General features: G+C 43.9%; 1 protein-coding gene across 4 annotated transcripts in view; it reads right to left on the bottom strand.

The window, feature by feature from the left end:
* The window catches only part of LOC309564928 (uncharacterized protein), a 171,996-nt gene that overhangs the window by 131,979 nt on the left and 17,046 nt on the right, over positions 1 to 22,971 (bottom strand). For all 4 annotated transcript variants that reach the window (XM_082269629.1, XM_082269630.1, XM_082269631.1 and 1 more), the window contains exons 2-7: positions 19,796 to 19,855; positions 14,458 to 14,601; positions 8,864 to 9,010; positions 3,387 to 3,509; positions 2,560 to 2,724; positions 2,202 to 2,384 (exon numbers count right to left, since the gene is read on the bottom strand). In XM_082269629.1, the coding sequence (XP_082125755.1) occupies positions 2,202 to 2,384; positions 2,560 to 2,724; positions 3,387 to 3,509; positions 8,864 to 9,010; positions 14,458 to 14,601; positions 19,796 to 19,840 (807 nt within the window). In that variant the 5' untranslated portion in view covers positions 19,841 to 19,855. The remainder of the gene's footprint in view (positions 1 to 2,201; positions 2,385 to 2,559; positions 2,725 to 3,386; positions 3,510 to 8,863; positions 9,011 to 14,457; positions 14,602 to 19,795; positions 19,856 to 22,971) is intronic.

Below are 22,971 nucleotides of genomic sequence, written 5' to 3'. Positions count from 1 at the left end.
CTAACATTTATAGGTAAAGTTGATCCAGGGATCATCCGATTGCCTTTTGGGGGGGGGGGGGTGTCAGTAAGGAATTTTCCCCCTGCTGGAGCAAATTGGATCATGCTTTGCTGGGTTTTTTTTGGCCTTCCTCTGGATCAACTGTGGGTATGGTAATGTATATAGGATTGTAAAACATTTTTTTTTTTTTATTTGTTTTACCTTTTTTATTGGTTGAACTAGATGGACTTTGTGTCTTTTTTTCAACCAGACTAACTATGTAACTATATGGCATGGAGGCGGTTTAACACATTTTGGTTCAGGATAAGAAAGGGCACTTTTTAAATCAAAATAATAATGTGATTTAATAATGTCGACATATGCCAGATTTATTTATGTGAAGTGGGTGATTTCACCCTCAAGAGAAATTAAAGTTTCAGGTGCATCTCAAAAAATTTGTATATTATCAAAAAGTTATTTCAGTAATTCAATTTAAAAAATTGAAAATCGTATATTATTTAGATTCATTACACACAGAGTGATATATTTCAAACATTTCTTTATTTTAATATGATTATGGCTTACAGCTAGTGAAAATCCAAAATTCATTATCTCAGAAAATTAGAGTACTAGACCAATAAAAAAAAAAGGATTTTTAATACAGAAATGTAGGCTTACTGAAAGGTATGTCCATGTACAGTATAATATGCACTCAATACTTGGTCAGGGCTCCTTTTGCATGAATTACTGCATTAATGCAGCGTGGCATTGAGGCGATCAACCAGTGACACTGCTGAGATGTTATGGAAGCCAAGGTTGCTTTGATTGCAGCCTTCAGATCGTCTGCATTGTTGGGTCTGGTGTCTCTCATCTTCCTCTTGACAATACCCCACAGATTCTCTATGGGGTTTAAGTCAGGCGAGTTTGCTGACCAATCAAGCACAGTGATACCATGATCATCAAACCAGGTATTGGTATTTTTGGCAGTGTGGGCAGGTGCCAAGTCCTGATGGAAAATGAAATCAGCATCTCAGCAGTGGGAAGCATGAAGTGCTCTAGAATTTCCTGATAGAGGGCTGCGCTGACTTTGGACTTGATAAAACACAGTGGAACACCAGCAGATGACATGGCTCCCCAAATCATCACTGATTGTGGAAACTTCACATTGGACCTCATGCAACTTGGCTTCTGTGCCTCTTCACTCTTCCTCCAGACTCTGGGACCTTGATTTCCAAATTAAATGCAAAATTTTCTTTCATCTGAAAGAGGACTTTGAACCACTGAGCAACAATCCAGCCCTTTTTCTCCTCAGCCCAGGTAAGATGCTTCTCACGTGGTCTCAGGTTCAGGAGTGGCTTGACAAAAGAAATGCGACAGTTGTAGCCAATGTCCTGGATACGTCTGTGTGTGGTGGCTCTTGAAGCACTGACACCAGCCGTAGTCCACTCCAAGGCTGAGGTTATCCCTGTTGCTTGTGCACCTTTTTCTACCACACCTTTTCCTTCCACTCAACTTTCCATGAATATGCTTGGATACAGCACTCTGAACAGCCAGCTTCTTTAGCAGTGACCTTTTGTGACTTACCCTTCTTGTGGAGGGTGTCAATGACTGTCTTCTGGACAACTGTAAAGTCAGCAGTCTTCCCCATCATTGGTTAATCTACTGAACCAGACTGAGAGACCATTTAAAGGCTCAGGAAAACCTTTGCAGGTGTTTTGAGTTAATTAGCTGATTAGAGCGTGACACCATGTCATTTTTCTAATTTTCTGAGTCACTAAAATTTTGGATTTTCACTAGCTGTAAGCCATAATCATTGAAATTTAAAGAAAGAAATGCTTGAAATATATCACTCTGTGTGTAATGAATCTATATAATATTTCAGTTCATTCAGTTTTTGAATTGGATTACTGAAATCAATTAACTTCTTGATATTTTTTTTTTTTTTTTGGATGCACCTGTATAGATAGAGCCTGGTGGGCTAAGTTAGTCTCTTGCTTGTCATGGATGGGTCATAGATATTTCAAACAGTGAGATCCCTTGCCAAACCTCTGAACTGTTCCTATCCACCTAGGGATTTAGGAAGATAGATGTTTAGTCCACATAGGAGTTTAGGAAGATACCAAAATAAAAATGTTTGTGCCTGGAAATCTTTAACAATAGGTTCACATTAAAAGCGTATATGTATAGTGAACACAAGAAAACCACCTGAACAGATGACTCACATTTTCCGTGTACATTGCCTCCTTCTCCTGAAATTGGCTCTTCTCTTTGTTAAGAAGGGCTTTCAAGCTTTCTGTCTGCTCACAAAGGAGGCTGTACTTCTCTTCACTTTCTCCCACCTTCCTGTTCAAGTTATGGATGAGGATCTGCAGGTCCTGGTTGGAATCTTGTGAGGATGCTGGACTCTGGATAAGACAGAAGTAACATTAGGACTGCTTGTTCCAGAATAAAAACATGCAATGATGGTTTTAAATTAAACTTCACAGCAACTCAACTGTCTTGCTACATCATATTAGGAATAATAATGTAAGCAATAACTACTATAAAATTTACAAGCTTATGGGGAAAAACACACCGTACCTTCACATTTACTTCTGCAACAACTGCATCTTGAGATGGATTTGAAGCCGCAGCCATCTGCAGGTCAATAATGTACGCTTCCTTTTCAGCCAATTTTTTATCCTTAGTCACAAGCATGGCATCCATTTCAGACCCACGCAGACGCTGTGCTTCCAGCTCTGCCTCCTGGAAAGAAATTTAGAGGACAGATTTAGCCTCTTATAATAACCCCGTAGTAAGAAAACCAATGCTAAGCTACTGTTGGATACCACACTAGATGGCTTCATTCTGGTAAAGTCATAACCCAGGGAGTACCCACTGGATGCCCCAAAGTTATAAAGCAACTTGGTGTTGAGTTGTTCACTTCAAGGTCATCACAGAGGACAAGGGGGCACGCTTTACATCGGAAGGAAAGGAGATTTCATCTCCAAATACGGAAAGGCTTCTTTACATTAAGTGCTGTGAAAAGGTGGAATAGACTCCCTCAGGAGCTGGTTCTGTCCAGCTCAGTAGATTGCTTTAAAAAAGGTATGGATATTTTCCTAAAATGTACATAACATAATTGGATACTAACATTTATAGGTAAAGATATTTAGGGATCATCCGATTGCCTTTTGGGGGGCGGGGGGGGGGGGGGGGGAGGTCAGTAAGGAACTTATTCCCCTGCTGGAGCAAATTGGATTAGGATTTGCAGGTTTTTTTTTCTTGGATGCCCCAACGTTATAAAGCAAATTACCATCCTTATAAAGACTTCTATTCTAAAGACTCCAAACAAGCAACCAAACAAAAAAGGAAAGTAAAACATCTTATTAACGCTGACATTTTATACCAAAAATCATCACAGAAACCTTTTTTTGTAGTAGCTCATTTTTTGCTCCCAATTGAGATTCCAATTCTTCAACTCGTTTCCGCAACACTAGAATCTTCCCTCGATTTGCAGAGGCATTCTCCTGCTCTCCTTCTCCAGGACCCTGGGACAAAATAAAAACATATAGATGCCTTAAGACTATAAAAAGAGATCTGTAATTTGAAGTGTTTCTCCTGTCAAAATCAAAAATTGGATATTATGGACATATTTTACCTCTTTCATATCACACTGCAAATACCTGTTGATCCTAACAGGTTCCAATTGCGTGTTATATTTCCAGAGGGCCAACAATGCTTTCTAGAAACTATTAAAACTCCTGGCTCCATACCACATCTACCTAATGCAGCTAAGTACACCTTATATTCCTTAATTGGAAAAGGATGAAAGTCCATAGTAGGAGCAATTGGATTAGGAAAGTAACTGATATAATGGATGTGGAGGACTGGATATCCACCTGTAGGGATAAACATGAACGCCTTAACAAGATATGGGCTACCTGTATGTTATATACCTTGGGAACAGGCCCTACCCAACCTAGCCCAGATGCCACCTCAACTCCCTTAGTAGAAGCCTTAGACAGCCAACTCAGGTAGAAATTCAGTCCATTTATACCCTCGTTTTTCAGATTGCAAGACCACAGGGATATGCTGAAGGCATAAATACATAGTTCATAGTTGGGCTAGCATCCTTTCAGGTTCATCTTCTTGTTTATGCTCCCTTTTATTGCATTGAGTGGTAGCTTGGCTGTACTAATTATAATTATGTAGAGTCACTCTTTTTATTTTATTTTTTTAAATAAAAAGTTTTTATTGTCATATGCAAGTATTTATTTATACAGCAAACAATATACAGTTGGCATAGTTGTACATAGTAAACGATGCAAAGCCAAGTTAAAATTTAATACCAACAATCAGACCATATAATACTCATACTGTACCTACTCTACAGTACCATTGGAAGACATTTACAAAGGGGTGGGGGGTGCCCTGTCCTTACCGGTGAGTGAACAGGGAGTGTGGGACAGCTGGTTGGAACGGCCTACGCTTCATTTACAACCTCACAAAAATGGAGACAGTTTATTATTTTTTTTTCATGAAAATAATTTTTTTTTCATTCTCTCCCTGTCATGCCACACAGCTGAAGGCCCCTTTCACACAGGCTGTCGGATCAGGTCCGCCTGTCAGTTTTTCAGGTGGACCTGATCGGACCCTTCAGTCTCCTCTATGGAGCGGCGGATGTCAGCTGACAACCGTTACCATCGGACCCTGTCCGCCAAAAACAGACAGATGATGGTCCTATTTTACATCTGTCCAACGGATCGAATCAGATGGCATCGAACGGAAATGGACTGGCAGTCCATTTCCATTCGATTGCCCCATGGAGGAGAGCGGGATTGTGTTCGCTATGCACAGCGGAGCAGACAGGACCTTTCATCTGCCTGCTCAGCGGGGAAATCCCTGCTGAGCAAGCGGATTCCGCTTAGTGGAGTTGCCCATATGAAAGGGGCCTAAGGTGGCATGAGTTACTGGATCACTGGATCTCCTATTGCCCCCACCTTGCTGCACTGTCCTTCCCTAGTGAGCCATTGCCCATCACACCATCAAGTCAAGTACACACTGGCCGAATGCCAGGCAACATCAGCCGGTACAATAAAAACTGGCCGCCATTCGGCCTGTGTGTATGGCAGGCGGTCCGACAGCATGCGCAAAAAAAAAAAAAAACTGGCCCCTAGATTCCAAGCAAACTTGTCAAGGTGTGTGTGTGTGTGTAATAAAAATAAAGCTCCTGGCTCCCACTGAAGACATCCCTGCATTGTTGGCTCCTGCACTGTGCTGCAGTCCATTATAAATACACATCAATGCTTTCTCCAATGCAAATGTGCACAAGCTCTGACAGTGCCACATGAAGACCAGCCCCTACAGTTCCTCTTCATTGGATTTTGGGAGCAGGTAGCAAGTGTAATGCTTCAACAATAGATAACTTCCACCTATGACACCATTTCCTGAAAGTCCACACCCACCATTTAGAGAGAAAGGGCAAATAACAGGGGTTAGTGGTCATGTAAACGCAGATAAAGAATTAGGGGAAAAAAAGTTATTTACATAGCAATTTTTAATGCATTGACATAAGAGACTGATAAAGCAATGCTAGAGAAGCTATAAGATGGTTTGTTATATGTAGCCTTTCCATCCACTCCAAAGTGATTGTAAAGTTTTGTGTTTTTTTTTTTTAAATAACAAACATATTATGCTTACCTCTTCAGTGCAGTGGTTTTGCACAGGGCAGCCCATCTCGGGTCCCCCTTCACTGCTCCTGACCCCCTCCCTCCTGTCGAGTGCCTCCACAGCATGCAGCTTGCTATGGGGGCACCCGAGCCGAGTCACAGCTCCGAGTGTCCATTCAGACACGGAGCTGCAGTTCAGCCCTGCCCCTCTCTCTACTGGTTGGCTAACTGACTTTGATTGACAGCAGCGGGAGCCAATAGCGCTGCTGCTGTGTCTCAGCCAATTTAGAAGGCCCTGGACGGCCGAGGGACTCATGGTCATCGCTGGATAGTTATGGGGTTTAGATAAGTATTATGGAGTGCTGGGGGGGCTGCTACACACAGAAGGCTTTTTATGCTAATGCATAATGATTGAAAACCTTCTGGACTTTACAACTCCTTGAAGCAACACAGACATCCGGGTTACTGATCGGGAACATTTATAGAGAAGAGTTGGCATTGGTATCTGCTCTCCACTGAATATTGTAGTGAAAGGTCACACAACAATCTTAGACTTGCGCTGAAAAATGGCAGTTAGAATAGGTAAAATTAAACTTAAGTCCAAAATAGTTACCACTGCTCCAAAGGTCCAACGCCCATGAGGTCCATAAGGGATGGCATTTTCTCCTATGCTTCCTCTGGATGACGATCTTTGGCTATCTCGATTAGCCAGTGCGGGATGACTTAACTCTCGCACATGCATTAGAGTTTATTAATCCCAACACAACCACTGACCCAGGAATGTAAATTGACCTGCATTCAGTTTCCATTCTACAGAAAACTGAGAACAGGCACTTAAGTTGGTTTTAATGCAATAAAAAGCCTGTCTGTAAGTTTATTTTGTTGCTTTTGGGTATTCCAGGCAGTCTTCGCTTTAAACAATTTGAAAGTGACCCTGTTGCCAGGTGGGATTATTTACAGCTATAGCCTTCTGTAAAAGAAGAAGTTTTAGGTTTACCTCTGCAGTGGATGGTGCACTGAAGATTTGCTCTCTTGAAAAGCTCTGGCGCCACTATCAGACACTTCTGGGTGTGATGGATAGCACATTCCCCCCACCAACCCCAGCATCACTACTGCAGGCAAAGTTTCAACATACTTCCCACCAGACACATAACATTTTTTTTTCCAGGAGGCTGCTGCTATAAATTCCTCCACCTAGCAACAGGATTGCAATAACAAACCACAAGTCGCTACTTAAAGTGGTTCTAATAAGTCTGCTTTTTTACCTTAATGCATTCCTAACATTAGGGAAAAAAACAACCCAATAACCTCCCCCCCCCCCCCTTACCATCTCTGAACACCTACCTAGCTCCCATCACCACTACAGCACCGCTCCTCCACTTCCTGGTCTCACAAGAGACACAGGCAGCAGCAGGAGCCATAGGTTTTTTTCTGCTATCAGTCAAACTCCTGTGAGGAGGGAGCAGGTGGCACTGTTTACCAGCGATGTGTGTGTCTATGGGCACACACACCCTATCACCGGAGTGCCCCCGCACGCCTAGCTTTCAAGGCACCCGCAGCGCAGAAATGGCAGAGGGGTAAGGTAAGGTACTGAAAAGAGCAAGTAAGTATAACCTCTTTTTTTTTTTTTTTTAAATAGCCTTTAGAACCACCTCAAATTTATAAAATGTATCTTGTGGGATGATTTCAGCAGACCAAACCAAATAATGGCAATGATGCAAACAAATAATGGGAATAATTCAAACAACTGTTTTTTTACTACCTTCACCTGCAGTGACCCCCCATATTGTCCTGAATTTTTCCCTTTGCCATACATCCTCATAGCTGTATATCTGCAGTGTGAGATCTAAGGCACTGCTGCCTCTACTTGCTAGTCTCCCCAGATTTGGAGATGTCATTGCTGTGCTGTTCAATGCTCTCCTTGCTGGAGAGAAAATTATAGCAGAGGATAACTTTGCTAAGAAGATCACCTCCACAAAGATAAACAGTGCAGAACAAGGCATGAAAAAGTCAGTCATGGGGAAGAGATCAGCTGCAGGGAGCCTAAAGGGAACACTGGAGCCTGTGCACAAAAAAAAAAAAAAAAAAAAGCAACCCGAGGTTTAAGGCCTAGAAAACACAGTTCAGCTCCTCTTTAGGCTACGTTCACATCTAGGCGTTGCTATTTTATAGGCGTTTTCCAGGCGTTTTTACAATCGTTTTACAGGCGTTTTTGTGTAGTCATACGAGTTTAGGTGACCAATGAAAAGCAGCGTGTTTTTTTACAACATTTGCATAAACAGGGGACCTCCTCCTCAGGATATTGTCGTGGTGTTTGGTGTCTGTGTGAGGTTGTGTTACTGTGTGCTCTCCTGGTTTTTGTCTTTAAAATGGCCGACAAATACAGATTTCTGTTTGGTGCATCAGTTGCACTTCTAATGCGGGAGGAAGAGAAGAAAGCGAGGGATCGACAATACTGGGTCCATCCTGTGATCGCTAATCGGCGACAGCGTGGCCAGTTCTGGGCAAAGTAGGATGACCTTCGTGTGCATGAGGACAAATCCTTCCAATACACACGATTCTTGTAATGCACATTCTTTGCATCGTACACACAAGGATATGTTCTCATTAGTGCAATGAAGCCTTCAGCTTTCAAAAGTAAAGTGCTGTCCTCCATTTTGCAGAACATGTGCTAAAGCAGAGGCGTGACAAGAGCTGGGTGGAGAGATGCTGTTTGAGCAGATCAGCAGCTACAAAACGCCTGTAAAACGCTCTATATCACCTTTCCAGCATTTGCATTGAAGTCTATGGGGCAAAAACGCCTGTAATCTGCCCAAAAAAAGCTCATGTACTTTTTGGAGCATCGGGCATTTTGCTCAAGGCGTCGGAACGCTCAGATGTGAACAGGGGCCATTGAAATTAATAGGATTTGTCTTGTTGGGCGTTTTTTGAGCTGATCCTTAGAGCTGAAAAACGCCCCAAAACGCCTACATGTGAATGTAGCCTTAGCTAGATGGCACTTCAGTTGTTCAAGTGCCTAGATTCCTAATGTTGGGGGATAGCCCAGTTCATTAATAGAGGTGTATGAAGCAGGAAGATTATCTTACAAACACTAATATAACATTTGGTGTAGTATGTTAACATTTCACACAGGTCCCATCCTTTCTCCCGCAATTCCTGGTCAGAAGCAGTTAAATCCCAGAAAGGTCATTTTAGGTTTAGCAGCACTTGGAAGGCTCCAGGTAAACACTTACCTTTTTGTTCTCAGATTTCTTTCCTGGTGTCCCGGGTGAAGCCAGCTGCTTCTTCAGTTCTTCTAGTTGAGAAGTTAATGATGCAATCTTGGCTTTGCTCTGGAGCTTGGCTTTTGAGACCTTGGCGTCTGAAGATTCCTTCTCCTCCTGCATTGAATTATCACATGAATGTGAAGTGAACCGGTCACTGTGGTATACATCTTTATCTAACAGCTAACAAGCAACACAAATTCATACATTGCTTCTGAATGTTTTGGTGCACAGAATAGAAAATAATACACCAGAAACATAAGAAATATATTGGAAAGCAGATACAATGCTAGGCTGGATACGAATATCAAGCTTTCTTCAATAATTCACCTGAAAATCAAACTTGATACCTAGCTGCTTTTTATTGTATAAAAAAACAAAGCTTGTTACATAAATGGACACTGCATGCTACAAAAACCAAATGAATACAATTCAAACTATCTTGACTTAAAAGAAATCTACACTCTTTTTTTTTTTTTGGCTACGCCATTTCCAAGCCCTGAGTTGGGTCACCTTAAAGCAGGGGTGTCCAAACTATGGCCCTCCAGCCTTTGTGGAACTACACATCCCATAAGGCATTGTAAATCTCTTACATTTACAGACATAACTAGGCATGATGGGAATTGCAGGTCTTGAACAGTTGGAGGGCCATAGTTTGGACACCCCTGCCTTAAAGGATAAATTCACCTTAAAAAAAAAAAAATGTATTTTTTGCAGATAAAAAAAAACGTGCATTTACAATTTATTTTTATTTTTTTAGGAGCCTGGAAAGCATTGCACCTGTGATCAGCAGATCGCGGGTGCCATGCAGGATTCCTGCAGACTGTCAATGTGAGCTATCTGTCCATACATCGTATGGGCAGGCAGTTTCACACTGATGGGAAGAATCAGTGAACTACCACAACGCTCAACAGTGCCATGGTGGTTCATTGAGAACTACAAGCCGACATCTGCAAAAGATGTCTGTACTTTTAGTTCATTCATTCACAGAATTCTGTGAATAAATGATGCGCCGTGCGAGGAGCCCAGCGCATCCACGCTCTTTTCAAAAAGCGACAGCTGGTACAGGGAACTTCTTCCCGTACTACACAGAGGCAGCGGATCCCTGCGTGGCTGCAGGAGCGGCAACATGTAAAAATGGGTGGAACATGTAACATGTTCCCGAAGGTGAACTTATACTGGAAGATTGGGTTCTGAACCACAGCAGGAGCTCATTCTGTTCCCCACAGACTGCACGAAACTAAAGGAATAGGCCAACTACATTCCAAAGAAAAAAATTCAAACACTGGTAAACTTTTTCATCTGGACAACATGAATGGAGAGTCTAGGACAGTGATGGCGAACATTGGCACCCCAGATGTTTTGGAACTACATTTCCCACCATGCTCATGCACTTTGCAGTGTAGTTGAGCATTATGGGAAGTGTAGTTCCAAAACATCTGGGGTGCCAATGTTCGCCATCACTGGTCTAGGACCTCTCCAGACGTGTATCACCCAAAAGGCTTTCCTTAAGCTTAGAGATCTATGATTACCCCTAGCCTTTTAGGTTAAATACATCAGATGGTTCCAGATGGGAACAGAACAATTGTTGGAGTGGATCAGGCAAGGACTTTAAAGGCACCAAAGTAATTTTTTATAAAATGAACAATTTATTAATGAATTATTTAAAAACATCAAACATGGTGCGTGGGCCCCAAAGATTAGGGCGTCAAGCTGTTAATGCAATATATACAGAATAAACAGAAATATGATAATTGTATCAATAATTTCCAAGATACATCACATCAGAAGGATCTCGTGAGGGGTGACAGGAGAGGAAACTGACGTCCTTCAGGATCAAAAGATGTATTCAAGAGGTGAAAGATAACTATTTATAATGCTTGACATGTTTTGCTATAATAGCTTCATCGGGAGCTTATAAAAAGGTTTTCTGTATATTATTGTAGTTCTGTGGGACGGGTTAGTACCAACAGTATAGATCTAACGAGGAAGGTGTTGAGACCGTAAGCAGGATCAGAATGAGTAGCAGGTGCGGAGATGCTATCTTAGTAAAGGACTGCATTAAGGACAAGCTAGATGCATATCCAGCAGTACCTTGAAACTGGCTGCAAACCTTGCATGACAGGTAAGTCAAAGGGGTAGGTAAAAACTGCAGTAAAGATAAACCACAGCTGATTAAAGCAGGCGTGGGAATACTGAAGGCTAAGCTGATTGATCCTGCATGGAATGTGCACCTTCCCCGGATGGGAAACCACCACACAGGTTGTTCCAGATGGGTTGTTCATGCTGTCCAGATGAATACCAGTACTGAAGTGCAGGCAATCGTTTCCTTTAGACTTTTTTTTAAATCCGCAGCTTTCATTAAATGGACAACTGATGATCTTGCCATAAAGGTTATTGACAGCCACAGCATTTTATGGGGTGACAACTGTCTTCCAATTATGCTGCAGTGTTGTCACCGTGATACATATGCCCCTGATGTAGACAAAGGGGGTTATTTACTAAAATTGTTTAGTGCAAAATCTGGAGCAGCTCTGCATAGAAACCAATCAGCTTCCAGGTTTTATTGTCAAAGCTTAATTGAACAAGCTGAAGTTAGAAGGCTACCATGCACGGCTGCACCAGATTCTAGCAAACCAGTTTTAGTAAATCTCCCCCAAAGTCTTCATTCACTCATTTCCAACTTTCATTAAAATTATTAAAACTGAAAAAAACTGAAAACTGGTGCAGCTGTGCATGACAGCCAATCAGCTTCTAACTTTAGCTTGTTCAATAAAGCTTTGACATATAAATCTGGAAGCCGATTGGTTTCTATGCAGAGCTGCACCAGATTTTGCACTTTCTAGTTTGAGTAAATCAATCCCATAGTCCTCTTGTGTTTTTTTTCAGCAAGATGAACCTGAGCAGTGATGTGCAGACAGACAACACAAGAGCAAGTCCATGTACACTGGAAATAACAGGATGGTGGAGATCAGGAGGACAGACGTAAAAAATAGGATGTAAAAAAGGTGAAAACATTCATTTACAGGAACAACATTTGGCAACGGTTTATGAAACACAGGGATTTAAAACAAAACGGTCATCCAGTTAGAGTTTGGATGCATTTTAAAAGCACAGCCCACCTTAGTAATATGCTTTATGTTACACCAATATTTATGGTAAAACATGGTCACAATTGCTCAGCTCTCCACCCTCAAATGGCCCCTTCACTTACATGAATTATGGGAAGCTTCTCCACAAAGCATCCTGTAGCTCCGCCCACACATCTGCATCATCTATTTACAAGGATCTGCGAATGCAATGACTACAAGTCCCATCTTCCACGGCACAGGGACTCGTAGATCTCAATAGAGGACAGATACTGTGATATCACTGCGCTTGTAGTCCAGTGTTTACTTCCTCCAGCCTCTCTAATAAAGTTCTGTACCGCTATATGATTCTGGGGCTGGGGAAGTGTTTGCAGGAGCTTGGGCACTGCATTGATTGATTGCTCTGCAGGCTTCCATGTAAAAATGTAACAAGGGCTAATTTTTAAATAATGTGGGTGCATTTATTACACTTTTGCAAAAGGTGGATTATGCCTTTAAAGCAGTAGTATACCGATTTTTGTGACTTTTACCTACAGGTAAGCCTATAATAAGGCTTACCTGTAGGTACAATTAATATCTCCTAAACCGGGCAGCTGCTGATGCGAGCGGCGCATGCGCTCTGAAGGTCCTGCGGACCTTCAGAGTTCCTTGCCGGGAAGTTGCCGGAAAGTTAATCCCCCCCGCGAGCGAGAGTAACGTCATCGCTGCTCCGGCCACTCACAGCGCCAGAGCCGCCGAACCCGGAAGAGACGCCGAGTGATCATGTCCGCTCCCACAGCGGTGTTCGGGGGGTCCGTGTCGGGGCTTCGTTCTAAGGTAAGTTTTTCCTTATGAGCTAGTATGAGATGCATACTAGCTCATTATGCCTTTGTCTTGCAGGGTTTTTTTTTTTTGAGTATACTACTGCTTTAACCACTTGCCGACCGCCACACGACTATTTACTGCGGCGGTCAGCCCCTCACAGGCAGAGTGACGTAGGTCTACGTCGCTAGCCTGTGAGGGTCTAGGGAGCGAGCGAGCGCCCCCGGAGGCGCACTCCCGCGCGGTCACGGACCCCCCCCGCGCGTTTGACTGGCGGACCCGATCAACCGCCGGTCATTCGCGATCGTCGGTGGAGAGGGAGAAAGGCAGGCGGTTAGTGTAAACAAGCCGCCTGGCATTCTCCCCGGTGTATGAATGATGATCATACAGTTCTACTATGTAGAACCGTTGATCACTGTTCATACATCTGAAGCCACAGCCAATCACAGTTATGCCCCGTACACACGTGCAGATTTTCTGCAGACTTTGGTCTGCAGACTTACCTTTTCTATGTAGTGCAAGGGCCTGCCGGATTGCATACAAAGTGAAAGTGTTTAGGTTTGACCTCATATTATATGGTTTTGGTAAGTCTGCAGACAAAAGTCTGCAGATAATCTGCACGTGTGTATGGGGCATTAGAATCACGCCCCTAGGGACACACATAGCCCCTCCCTCTCAAAAAAAGTTAACCCCTTCACTGCCAGTGTAATTTTACAGTAACAGTGCATATATATAGCACTAATTACTGTAGAAATGTCACTGGTAACCACAAAAGTGCCATCCGATCTGTCCGCCGCAATGTCGCAGTACTGCAAAAAAAAAAAAAAAAAAAAAAAAAAAAAAAAAAAAAAAATCGCAGATCGCCGCCATTATTCGTTAAAAAAAACCCCACCAAAAACGACAGAAATCTTTCCCTTAGTTAGTAACCGCAATAACATTTGCGAAAACCAATCAAAATACGCTTATTGCAATTTTTTTTACCAAAAATATGTAGCAGAAAACAAATTGGCCTAAAATGATAAAAAATTTAGATTTTTACTTTTTTTTTTGGGGGGGGGGGGGGGGGAATTTCATATAAAAAAATGTGAAAAATATTGTTATTTTTTCAAAACTGTCGCTATTTTTTTGTTTATAGCGCAAAAAGTAAAAATCGCACAGGTGATCAAATACCACCAAAAGAAAGCTCTATATGTGGGGAAAAAAGGACGTAAATTTTGTTTGGGTACCGCGTTGCATGACCGCGCAATTGTCAGTTAAAGTCGCACAGTGCCGAATCGCAAAATACCCCCTGGTCAGGAAGGGGGTAAAATCTTCCGTGGCTTAAGTGGTTAAAGTAGAAGTTAAAACTAAGAAGTTAGCAGAGTCAGTGAGCTAAGCATTATGACAAGGAGTCCTTGCTGCTGAATAGGAATTACTGAGTATAAGACACAAGCTCTGTTGAATCGTAATTTTCTTCCAGGCCTGTCAAACAAGCATCTTAAATGATCGTCCTTGTCAGATTTTGTCAATATAAATTCAGCCTGCAAGCCGTCTGAGTATATACTAGCTGCACAGTCATATGCACTCATTACACACACTGCTGCAAAATATGTCATATAAACAAGCTGCTTTTGAGCAGAATATTCTGCTTACAAACCAATTCATTCCACAGTTATTACCACTGTAAGAACCGACCTTGAGCTGCTGATCCTTCTTGCGCAGGTCATTGTCTTTCTCTCTGATCAGATCTTTCAGCTGTACCACCAGCTGCTGAGTCTGTGCCAGCTGCTCCGTTAGATCTGCCACTGACATGGTGCCAGCACTGGGATTCTCAGAGCCCTACAAAACACAAGGTAATCGGAGATTAGTTCCATATTTCTCCTGCATTAAAAGTATCCACAAAGTCTATCAACCAAATAAATCACTAAGATCTTTATTATTACTGGTATTCAGAGACCCTTTATTTTAAAAAAAAAAATTGTAAAAACCTTTATTTTTTTCTGTTAATCCAGTTCACGTGACTGCAGATACCTTTCGCTCTCTTCTTCCTGTCGGGGCAGTAGGCGGGTGTTATGACACTGAGGATAGGAGAAGGAGCAGAACAGAAAGTAAACTGTCTGCTGGCCGACCACACATTGCGGTGATGTGATGATGTCATCACACAGCTGAATGGGGAGAAGAGGTTTAAAGGGCTGGCCGACAATCCCTTTATAAGGATGGACACAATGATGTGATGACATCGCCACATAGTTGATAAGAGGGAAGAGGTTGAAGGGTTGGCAGATAATGTGAAGATGGATGCGGTGATGTGATTATGTCAGCATTTATATTGTAAAGCGCTGCGCAAACTGTCGGCGCTATATAAATTCTGTATAATAATAATAATAAACAGAGAGAGGAGCTTTGGAGGGCTGGCTGACAACACCTCCAAAGATGGGCATGGTGACATGATGACATCACAGCATTCACCACATAGCTAAATGGGGGGGGGGGGGGGTTTGGAGGGCTGACAACACTACAGATTCAGAAGTGCTAATGTAGCTTTGTCAACCCAGTGCAGGACATGAGATCACAACAGCAGTACTGGCAGGATCAAAAAGTGTAAACTGATGAGTAGAAGGGTGGAGACATAAAACTAAACTTTAAGCAAATACTTAAATCCACAATTTAATCCAGTAGTGTAGCCTTAATTTTTTTTATATATACAAATAGCTTCTGTACCACAATTTGCCTTCCTTTCATGCGATCTTCTGCACACCAGGTTTTAGATTAGGAGAATAGGAGGCAATACTCTGAATCAATCGATTTGCACAGTGAAAGTCATACTAAACACACACTGTTAAATTTACATTGTTCCTTCTCTTTCTGTATATGGATGATGGCACTGTAATTATCTTAAAGTGGAGTTCCACCCATTTTCGTAACTTTAGATCTATGTAATCCCCTTTAAAACGACTTTTACCAATGGAAACCTTTTTTTTTGCTAGTAAATACCTTATTTTCTTGTTTATTCATCCTCTCCTCACTTCCGGGTCCGATCGGCGATGACGTCATTCGGCGATTCGCAGTGTGTGCTGGGATGTATTCCATTCCAGAAATCTCGCAGTATTACCCAGGAGCTGAGCTGTACTGTGTGTATTCAGGCCGTGACCTGCCCTGCCTCCTCTCAGTGAGTAGTACTGTGTGCATTGTATTCAGGCCGTTCTCTGCCCCGCCTCCTCTCAGTGAGCTCAGTGAGGATATAATGCTTTCAGTCCTCGCTCACTGAGAGGAGGCGGGGTGGAGGCGGGGCAGAGAACGGCCTGAATACAATGCATACAGTACAACTCACTGAGAGGAGGCGGGGCAGGTCACGGCCTGAATACACACAGTACAGCTCAGCTCCTGGGTAATACTGAGAGATTTCTGGAATGGAATACATCCCAGCACACACTGCGAATCGCCGAATGACGGCATCGCCAATCGGACCCGGAAGTGAGGAGAGGAGGAATACAGCAGAAATTAAGGTATTTACTAGCAAAAAAAAAGTTTCCATTGGTAAAAGTCGTTTTAAAGGGGATTACATACATCTATGTAATCCAACCTTTTAAAAATGGGTGGAACTCCGCTTTAAGTAAAAGAAAAAAAAAAAATTTCCAATTGCTAAACAAATGACCCAGCTCTTTCCCAGCCTGTCTGTAGAGAAACAGTGGCAGGAGGAACTTCTAGTCCTATGCTGCCAGTCACTCAAAATAGATCAATATTAAAAAAAAAAAAAAAAAAAAGCCTTTGGAATAAGGAGTAAAAATAAATATAATCAAACTGTTTTACATTATCATTCAAATATATATTTGAAATTAAATATTTATTATTTTTTGGAAATAACATGGTGTTGGAAGATTTCTGCCAGCCACAGACTGTCACGCCCCTCCACCCTGTGTCTTAGAATATCAAGGAGGTGAAGCCTCCATCAATCAATATGCAATATCCTGTTCCAATTGTGTTTACATAGTTAGTGGGCACAGAGGAGGAGGCAGGGTCTATATGCCCACATGTGTGACTCTATAGCAGGGATCCTCAAACTGCGGCCCTCCAGCTGTTGCAGAACTACACATCCCATGAGGCATTTTAAAACTCTGGGATTCACAGACATGACTAGGCATGATGGGAATTGTGGTTCCTGAACAACTGGAGGGCCATAGTTTGAAGACCCCTGCTCTATAGTCACATGGGCTGCTCAGATGAGATAGGGAGAAAATGCTCAGTATAGAAAACTGAGCATATGCACTAGCTGCCAACACTGCTCTGCAAAATCTCCAATTGCAGAGGGTACATGGACTGAAGGGAGAGATAGCGAACAGCAGGATCAACCAGGTATTATGCATAATACAGAAATCAAATCCGATCGTGATTGAGTGAGTATGAACAGCATGTAATACACTATTTATTGATTGTTTTTAAAGATGTGGGCTTAATGACACTTTAACCAAGAACTGAACATGCTTACAGGAGGAAATAGCAAACGTATGATCAGTGTGCTGCTGTTTAATGACTGTTCAATCAGCAGGCTGGGTGAAGAAGGGCCGAGGAAGCAGGCCAATCAGCAGCCAAAGTTATCGTACAGTCACCCATCAGATGGCTTAGTACTAATAAAGAGGACCTAAATTCAAGTAGTAATAATTTGCCATCTCATTATCTTGTTTTAAGTTAATTGTGCCTAAGCAGCGTCCTCAAAAATGTATCTTTTGCCTTGAATTCCTTCTGAAAAATAGCATTGCACTTCCCAACATGACTGTGCCTAGACACACGTGTACTGTATCCTAGGGATAGACCAATATGTTTTTTTTCCAGGGCCGATACCGATATTTTGGTCACAACGTATCGTTATCGGCCGATATGGGCCGATATTTTGTACATTTAAAGTTTTGAGAAAATAAAACAATTTTTGACACAAATCTGGTACTGAATTTTGTTTAATGCTTAATGACTGGCTTGCTGGCACCCTGTGGTGGGTGGGTGGCTGGCACCGGCTGGCACCCTGTGGTGGGTGGGTGGGTGGCTGGCTTGTTGTCACCCTGTGGTGGGTGGCTGGCTTGCTGGCACCCTGTGGTGGGTGGCTGGCTTGCTGGCACCCTGTGGTGGGTGGGTGGCTGGCACGCTGTGGTGGGTGGGTGGGTGGCTGGCTGGCACGCTGTGGTGGGTGGGTGGCTGGCTGGCACGCTGTGGTGGGTGGGTGGCTGGCTGGCACCCAGTGGTGGGTGGGTGGCTGGCTGGCACCCAGTGGTGGGTGAGTGGGTGGCTGGCACCCAGTGGTGGGTGAGTGGGTGGCTGGCACCCAGTGGTGGGTGAGTGGGTGGCTGGCACCCTGTGGTGGGTGAGTGGCTGGAACCCTGTGGTGGGTGGCTGGCTGGCAGGCACCCTGTGGTGGGTGGCTGGCACAGGGGCCGGTGGTGGTTGGCTGGTACAATGCCTGTGGCTGGCTGGACCCTGTCTGTGGGTGGCTGGAGGGCACCCTGTCTGTGGGTGGCTGGAGGGCACCCTGTCTGTGGGTGGCTGGAGGGCACCCTGTCTGTGGGTGGCTGGAGGGCACCCTGTCTGTGGGTGGCTGGAGGGCACCCTGTCTGTGGGTGGCTGGAGGGCACCCTGTCTGTGGGTGGCTGGAGGGCACCCTGTCTGTGGGTGGCTGGATGGCACCCTGTCTGTGGGTGGCTGGATGGCACCCTGTCTGTGGGTGGCTGGATGGCACCCTGTCTGTGGGTGGCTGGAGGGCACCCTGTCTGTGGGTGGCTGGAGGGCACCCTGTCTGTGGGTGGCTGGATGGCACCCTGTCTGTGGGTGGGTGGCACAGGGGCTGTGGGCGGCTGGCTGGCAGGTACAGGGCCTGTAGGCGGCTGGCTGGCAGGTACAGGGCCTGTAGGCGGCTGGCTGGCAGGTACAGGGCCTGTAGGCGGCTGGCTGGCAGGTACAGGGCCTGGTGCTGGCTGGCTTGCTGGTACAGTGCCTGGTGCTGGCTGGCTGGTACAGGGCCTTTGGCTGGCTGGTACAGGGCCTGTGGATGTTGGTGGCTGGCTGGCACCGGGCTGCTGTGGGTGGGTGTATGGCTGTGATACACTCCCGCGAGTCTAGTCCCAGACGAGGCTGTCCAAGACGAGGTAGGCGGCCTAAGAAGGCAGAATGACGTCGCAAAAATATCGGCAATATCAGCCAGTTCCGGGGGCCGATACTGATATCGGGGAAAGTGAATCGGTCTATCCCTACTGTAGCCTAATAGCTATATATCTGCATTCTTAGGTTATCTAATGCATGCCTTTGACTGCTGGTTTCACTGGCTTTGGAGTGAGATTTGGGAAAATAACTACTGTGCTGTTCACTGTTTTCTTTGCTGGAGAGGAAGCAATATATGAGGACCTGCAGTGCAAGGATCTCCCTGCTTGGTTCATTCTGTGGATCTGTGCTTTCTTCACCATGCCTGCTGTTTCTGAATATTACCCCACCTGTCATCAAGGGAGCAGGAAGCAAAACTTTGCCTCCACCAAGATGGCCACCTCCACACAGAGAAAAAGGCATGGTAAGTCAGCAATTGAAAAAATGATCAACTTTGAGGAGCCAGTTTAGGCAACTAGTGCTTTTCTGAGCACAATTTCCCTTTGTCCTTTTACAGGATTTTCAGGGGTTGTTAAATGGTGTACATGAAGAGAAATGACAGTTGTGAAGGGTAATGCAGGACTATACACACGAGGCATATATCTGAGATTTTTAAATTATGATTTTACTGTCTGGAGATCATTTTCAGGAGGTAATTACTGAAGTGAGGGAATAGTTATTGTGCCAATATGGACTAGCGGTCCACAATGACACATTGTCAGTAAAATAACACCCCTAGAAAGGGATTTTACTTTTTGTTAACTATGCAGCCACATAGCACAATGGGTGAATGGGAAGAATTTGTGCAGTATTACAAAGCTTCTGCCACATAAAACCATTCCCGGCCATGTTAACTGTGCATTATGCTGCCTGGCTAGAGTCACAATTTAATTAATGGATATTCACTTACTGCTGCAGAGGGCTGCGATCCGTCCCCAGAGTACCAATTCCACATTATGTCAGAAGGGCACTGCAAAACAAAACACAAACGGTCAATACACTGCTGGCTTGTCATTAAAGACTGGCAAGAAAGGTAACTGTTCCCAAAGCAATTGATGTATTTCTTGATAAAGGCCAACACTAGAGGTAAAGGAGAACTTTAATGCACATCATAGCCATACATGATCAATGCATAGAGAACATACAGAGAGGTTTTAAAGGGGTTTACCTGTAAGGCATATCCAATCACCTTAGCAACTAAACCCATCTTCGATGCTGACATCTGTCCTGCATTTGAGTGGGCAGGCAGCTTAATCAGAACACTGTACCCTCTAAGATAAAGTGGTTGTAAACCCTTAGGCCCCTTTCACACAGACGCACCGCCCAACGGAGTCCGTTCTGCTCAGCGGGGGATCGATTCGCCGATCCCCGCTGAGCAGGCGGATGACAGCTCTGTCTCCACTCTGTGTGCGGAGAGGGAGGTGTCAGATCTCCGCTGTCCTCTATGGGGGAATCGGATGAGAACAGACCGCCTGTCCATTCTCATCCGATCCGATCCTACAGATTTCACGCACAGGATCGGAGAGCAGTGGGTGTCAGTGGATATGTCTCCGCTGACATCTGCTGCTCCATAGAGGCGCATGGAGCATCCGATCCGGTCCGCCTGAAAAACTGACAGGCGGATCGGATCGCCCGTGTGAAAGGGGCCTCACAGATACCCAGTGAAGTAACTGGTCTCAGGTGATACACAGAAATGAAACAAATTTCTTAAACAGAAGTCGTATGTAAGTCGCACCGCAGTCGCACCAAAAGTAGTGCAGGAACTTGAATTGCAACGATTAGAACAATTCCATTGCAATCAATGGGGGCGAGACTTGTCATGCGACTTTGAACTCTTAAGTTGCATGAGAAGAGGCGGCAGTGTGAACCAGGGCTCCATTTGTCTTTTCGACCAGGACAGAATGTGATTGTAAAATAAAAAATGTGAATCACCACAACAGGAATAGTAGGGATTTCTTCCAGTGGGGACACTTATCCCAGGGACAATTATAAGGGGATTTCCCTGACTTTGGAGACATTTCCTCTAACTTTCATTTGTGTTTATTCTCTTATGTGCACAAAATGGAAAAACAGTTTTGGCTTTATACATACAGTATATACTTAGGGCTCATTTACACTTGCGGCTGTCATTGCTGCTACTCAGGTGGCTTGAAAGCAATATGCCGCCTCCGGGACGAAGGTTTTAACCCTTTAAAGGCAGCAGTACTGTACCGCATTCACTTGAAAGGGGGCAGCACCAACACACTCCATGTGTACCACCCCTCAGGCCACCGTGTTAAGTGAGGCTGTGAAAATGAAAATCAACCACTTGTTTTTACCCCCCCCCCTTTCCCCAGTCATAATTGTAAAATCTCATATAGGGCAAGTACTGTGGTTTTCAACCGCCTTCTTTTGTACTGAAAACTACAGTCTTCATATTCTAAAGAAGTCATTTAATTTTCCAGTCTAAACTGCACTTAAAAAATGTCAAGCTTTTGTATCCTTCCCCGCTTCCAGAAAAACCGAGATTATGTTTGCTGGGAGTGTGAAGGTGTATTGTCATAATGTAATCACTACAGAATATAATCACTATATCACATCCATTCAAACAAAACTGTGATTACACATCATTCATTAACTACCAGCCAGAGTTTTCAAATAATAAAATGATCCTTTTACTGCACACTAAAAAACATAAAAGGAGAAGTACAGCTAAAGCTTGTCTGGCTGTACTTCTCCTGTGGATCACACATTCTGCACTCCTGTGACCCGTTTTAAGCAGACAGCGGGTTAAAACCTGCTGTTGGCTGACATCACAGAGCCGGTCCAGGCTCAGGCAAGATTGTGACAACGAAGTTAGGATCCGCCCACAAGCCTGGACCGACACCCAGCTCATCCTCTGAGTGAGCCAATGAGAGCCTGAGATGGGCACTCCCCCCCAACGCTTACTGAAGCACTGGGCTGTGGAGGGGTGGGAGCGGCCATCTCCGGCTCTCAGTTAACAAAGTCAATTGGCTGAGTAGCAAAAAGCTGAAAGGGCGTGGCATGTAAGCATATCAGGGCAGATAAAAATCAATAAAAAAAAAAAAAATTCATTTTTTCAATTTAAATCGGATTTTTGTCAAATATATTTTATTAAAATGCTTTTGGATTAAAAATCTATCTGAAAATGTTTTTTTCTATTTAAGATACAATAATAATTTAGTTTATTCAGCACGCAATGGAGCTTAGTTATGTTGCATGAGGCTGTATATTCTGCAATATTTACATTTTCAGTAAACTCACTCAATGAATCCAAGCTTAGCTGAAACACAGGATCTCATTGTGCCTGTGTGACAGGAGAGTCGCCTGCTTTGTTTACATAGGCAGAAGGCTCTCCTGTCAGTTTCTAGGAAGATTGCGGGAGGCCGGCGGCGATCGCACCTGATTCGGTCGTGGTCTGGCTCCCGCTGTGTCTAAACGTAGATCCATGTGATTATGCACAGCCGAGCCGCCCTGCCGCAGTAAGTCTGCGTGGGGCGGTAAGCAAGTGGTTAATTGAACAAGCTGAGCCTGCTGCACTCACTGTCACTTTAGTCTGCATGGACATGGTGGCAGATTCTCTAAGTTATAAATCTTATAAAAATCCCCCATTATGTACACAGGTTGGCGAACAAAAAATCTCTGCACATCTGTCCCCTAAAAACTCAGCCATCCTTCCTGCAGGTGAGATGGCATGGAGCGATATAACCTTCCAACGTCAGTTTAATGAGTGACAGAATAAATACCATATTAGTTAAATAATGTCTATGTGCTTTTCACCCCCCTGCCAAACACATCATTATCTCCTGTGTATAGGATCTCTCAGGAACAGGCGGTGTCACTCTGTAATCTCTGCACTCATTCCTCACTATCAGAGACTGGAGAGAAAATACCCGCCTCCTCCAATCAGATGCCACATATAATTACACCGCAGGGGATAAAAGGATCAATCCTGTCAGCTATGCCTGGGGCAATTTTTCCATTATGAAATAAAGAAAGTGTTCTGCTTATATTGACAGCAACTATTCAGCACAAATCTACACCAAGCCTTACTTATCAATCCGCCAAAATAAAAATAAAAAATGG

This window comes from Pelophylax lessonae (assembly GCF_965119305.1).
Source record: "Pelophylax lessonae genome assembly, chromosome: 10".
Classification (NCBI taxonomy): Eukaryota; Metazoa; Chordata; class Amphibia; order Anura; family Ranidae; genus Pelophylax; species Pelophylax lessonae.
The sequence above is the reverse complement of the archived record's forward strand: the minus strand, read 5'-3'. Positions and strand labels throughout refer to the sequence as shown.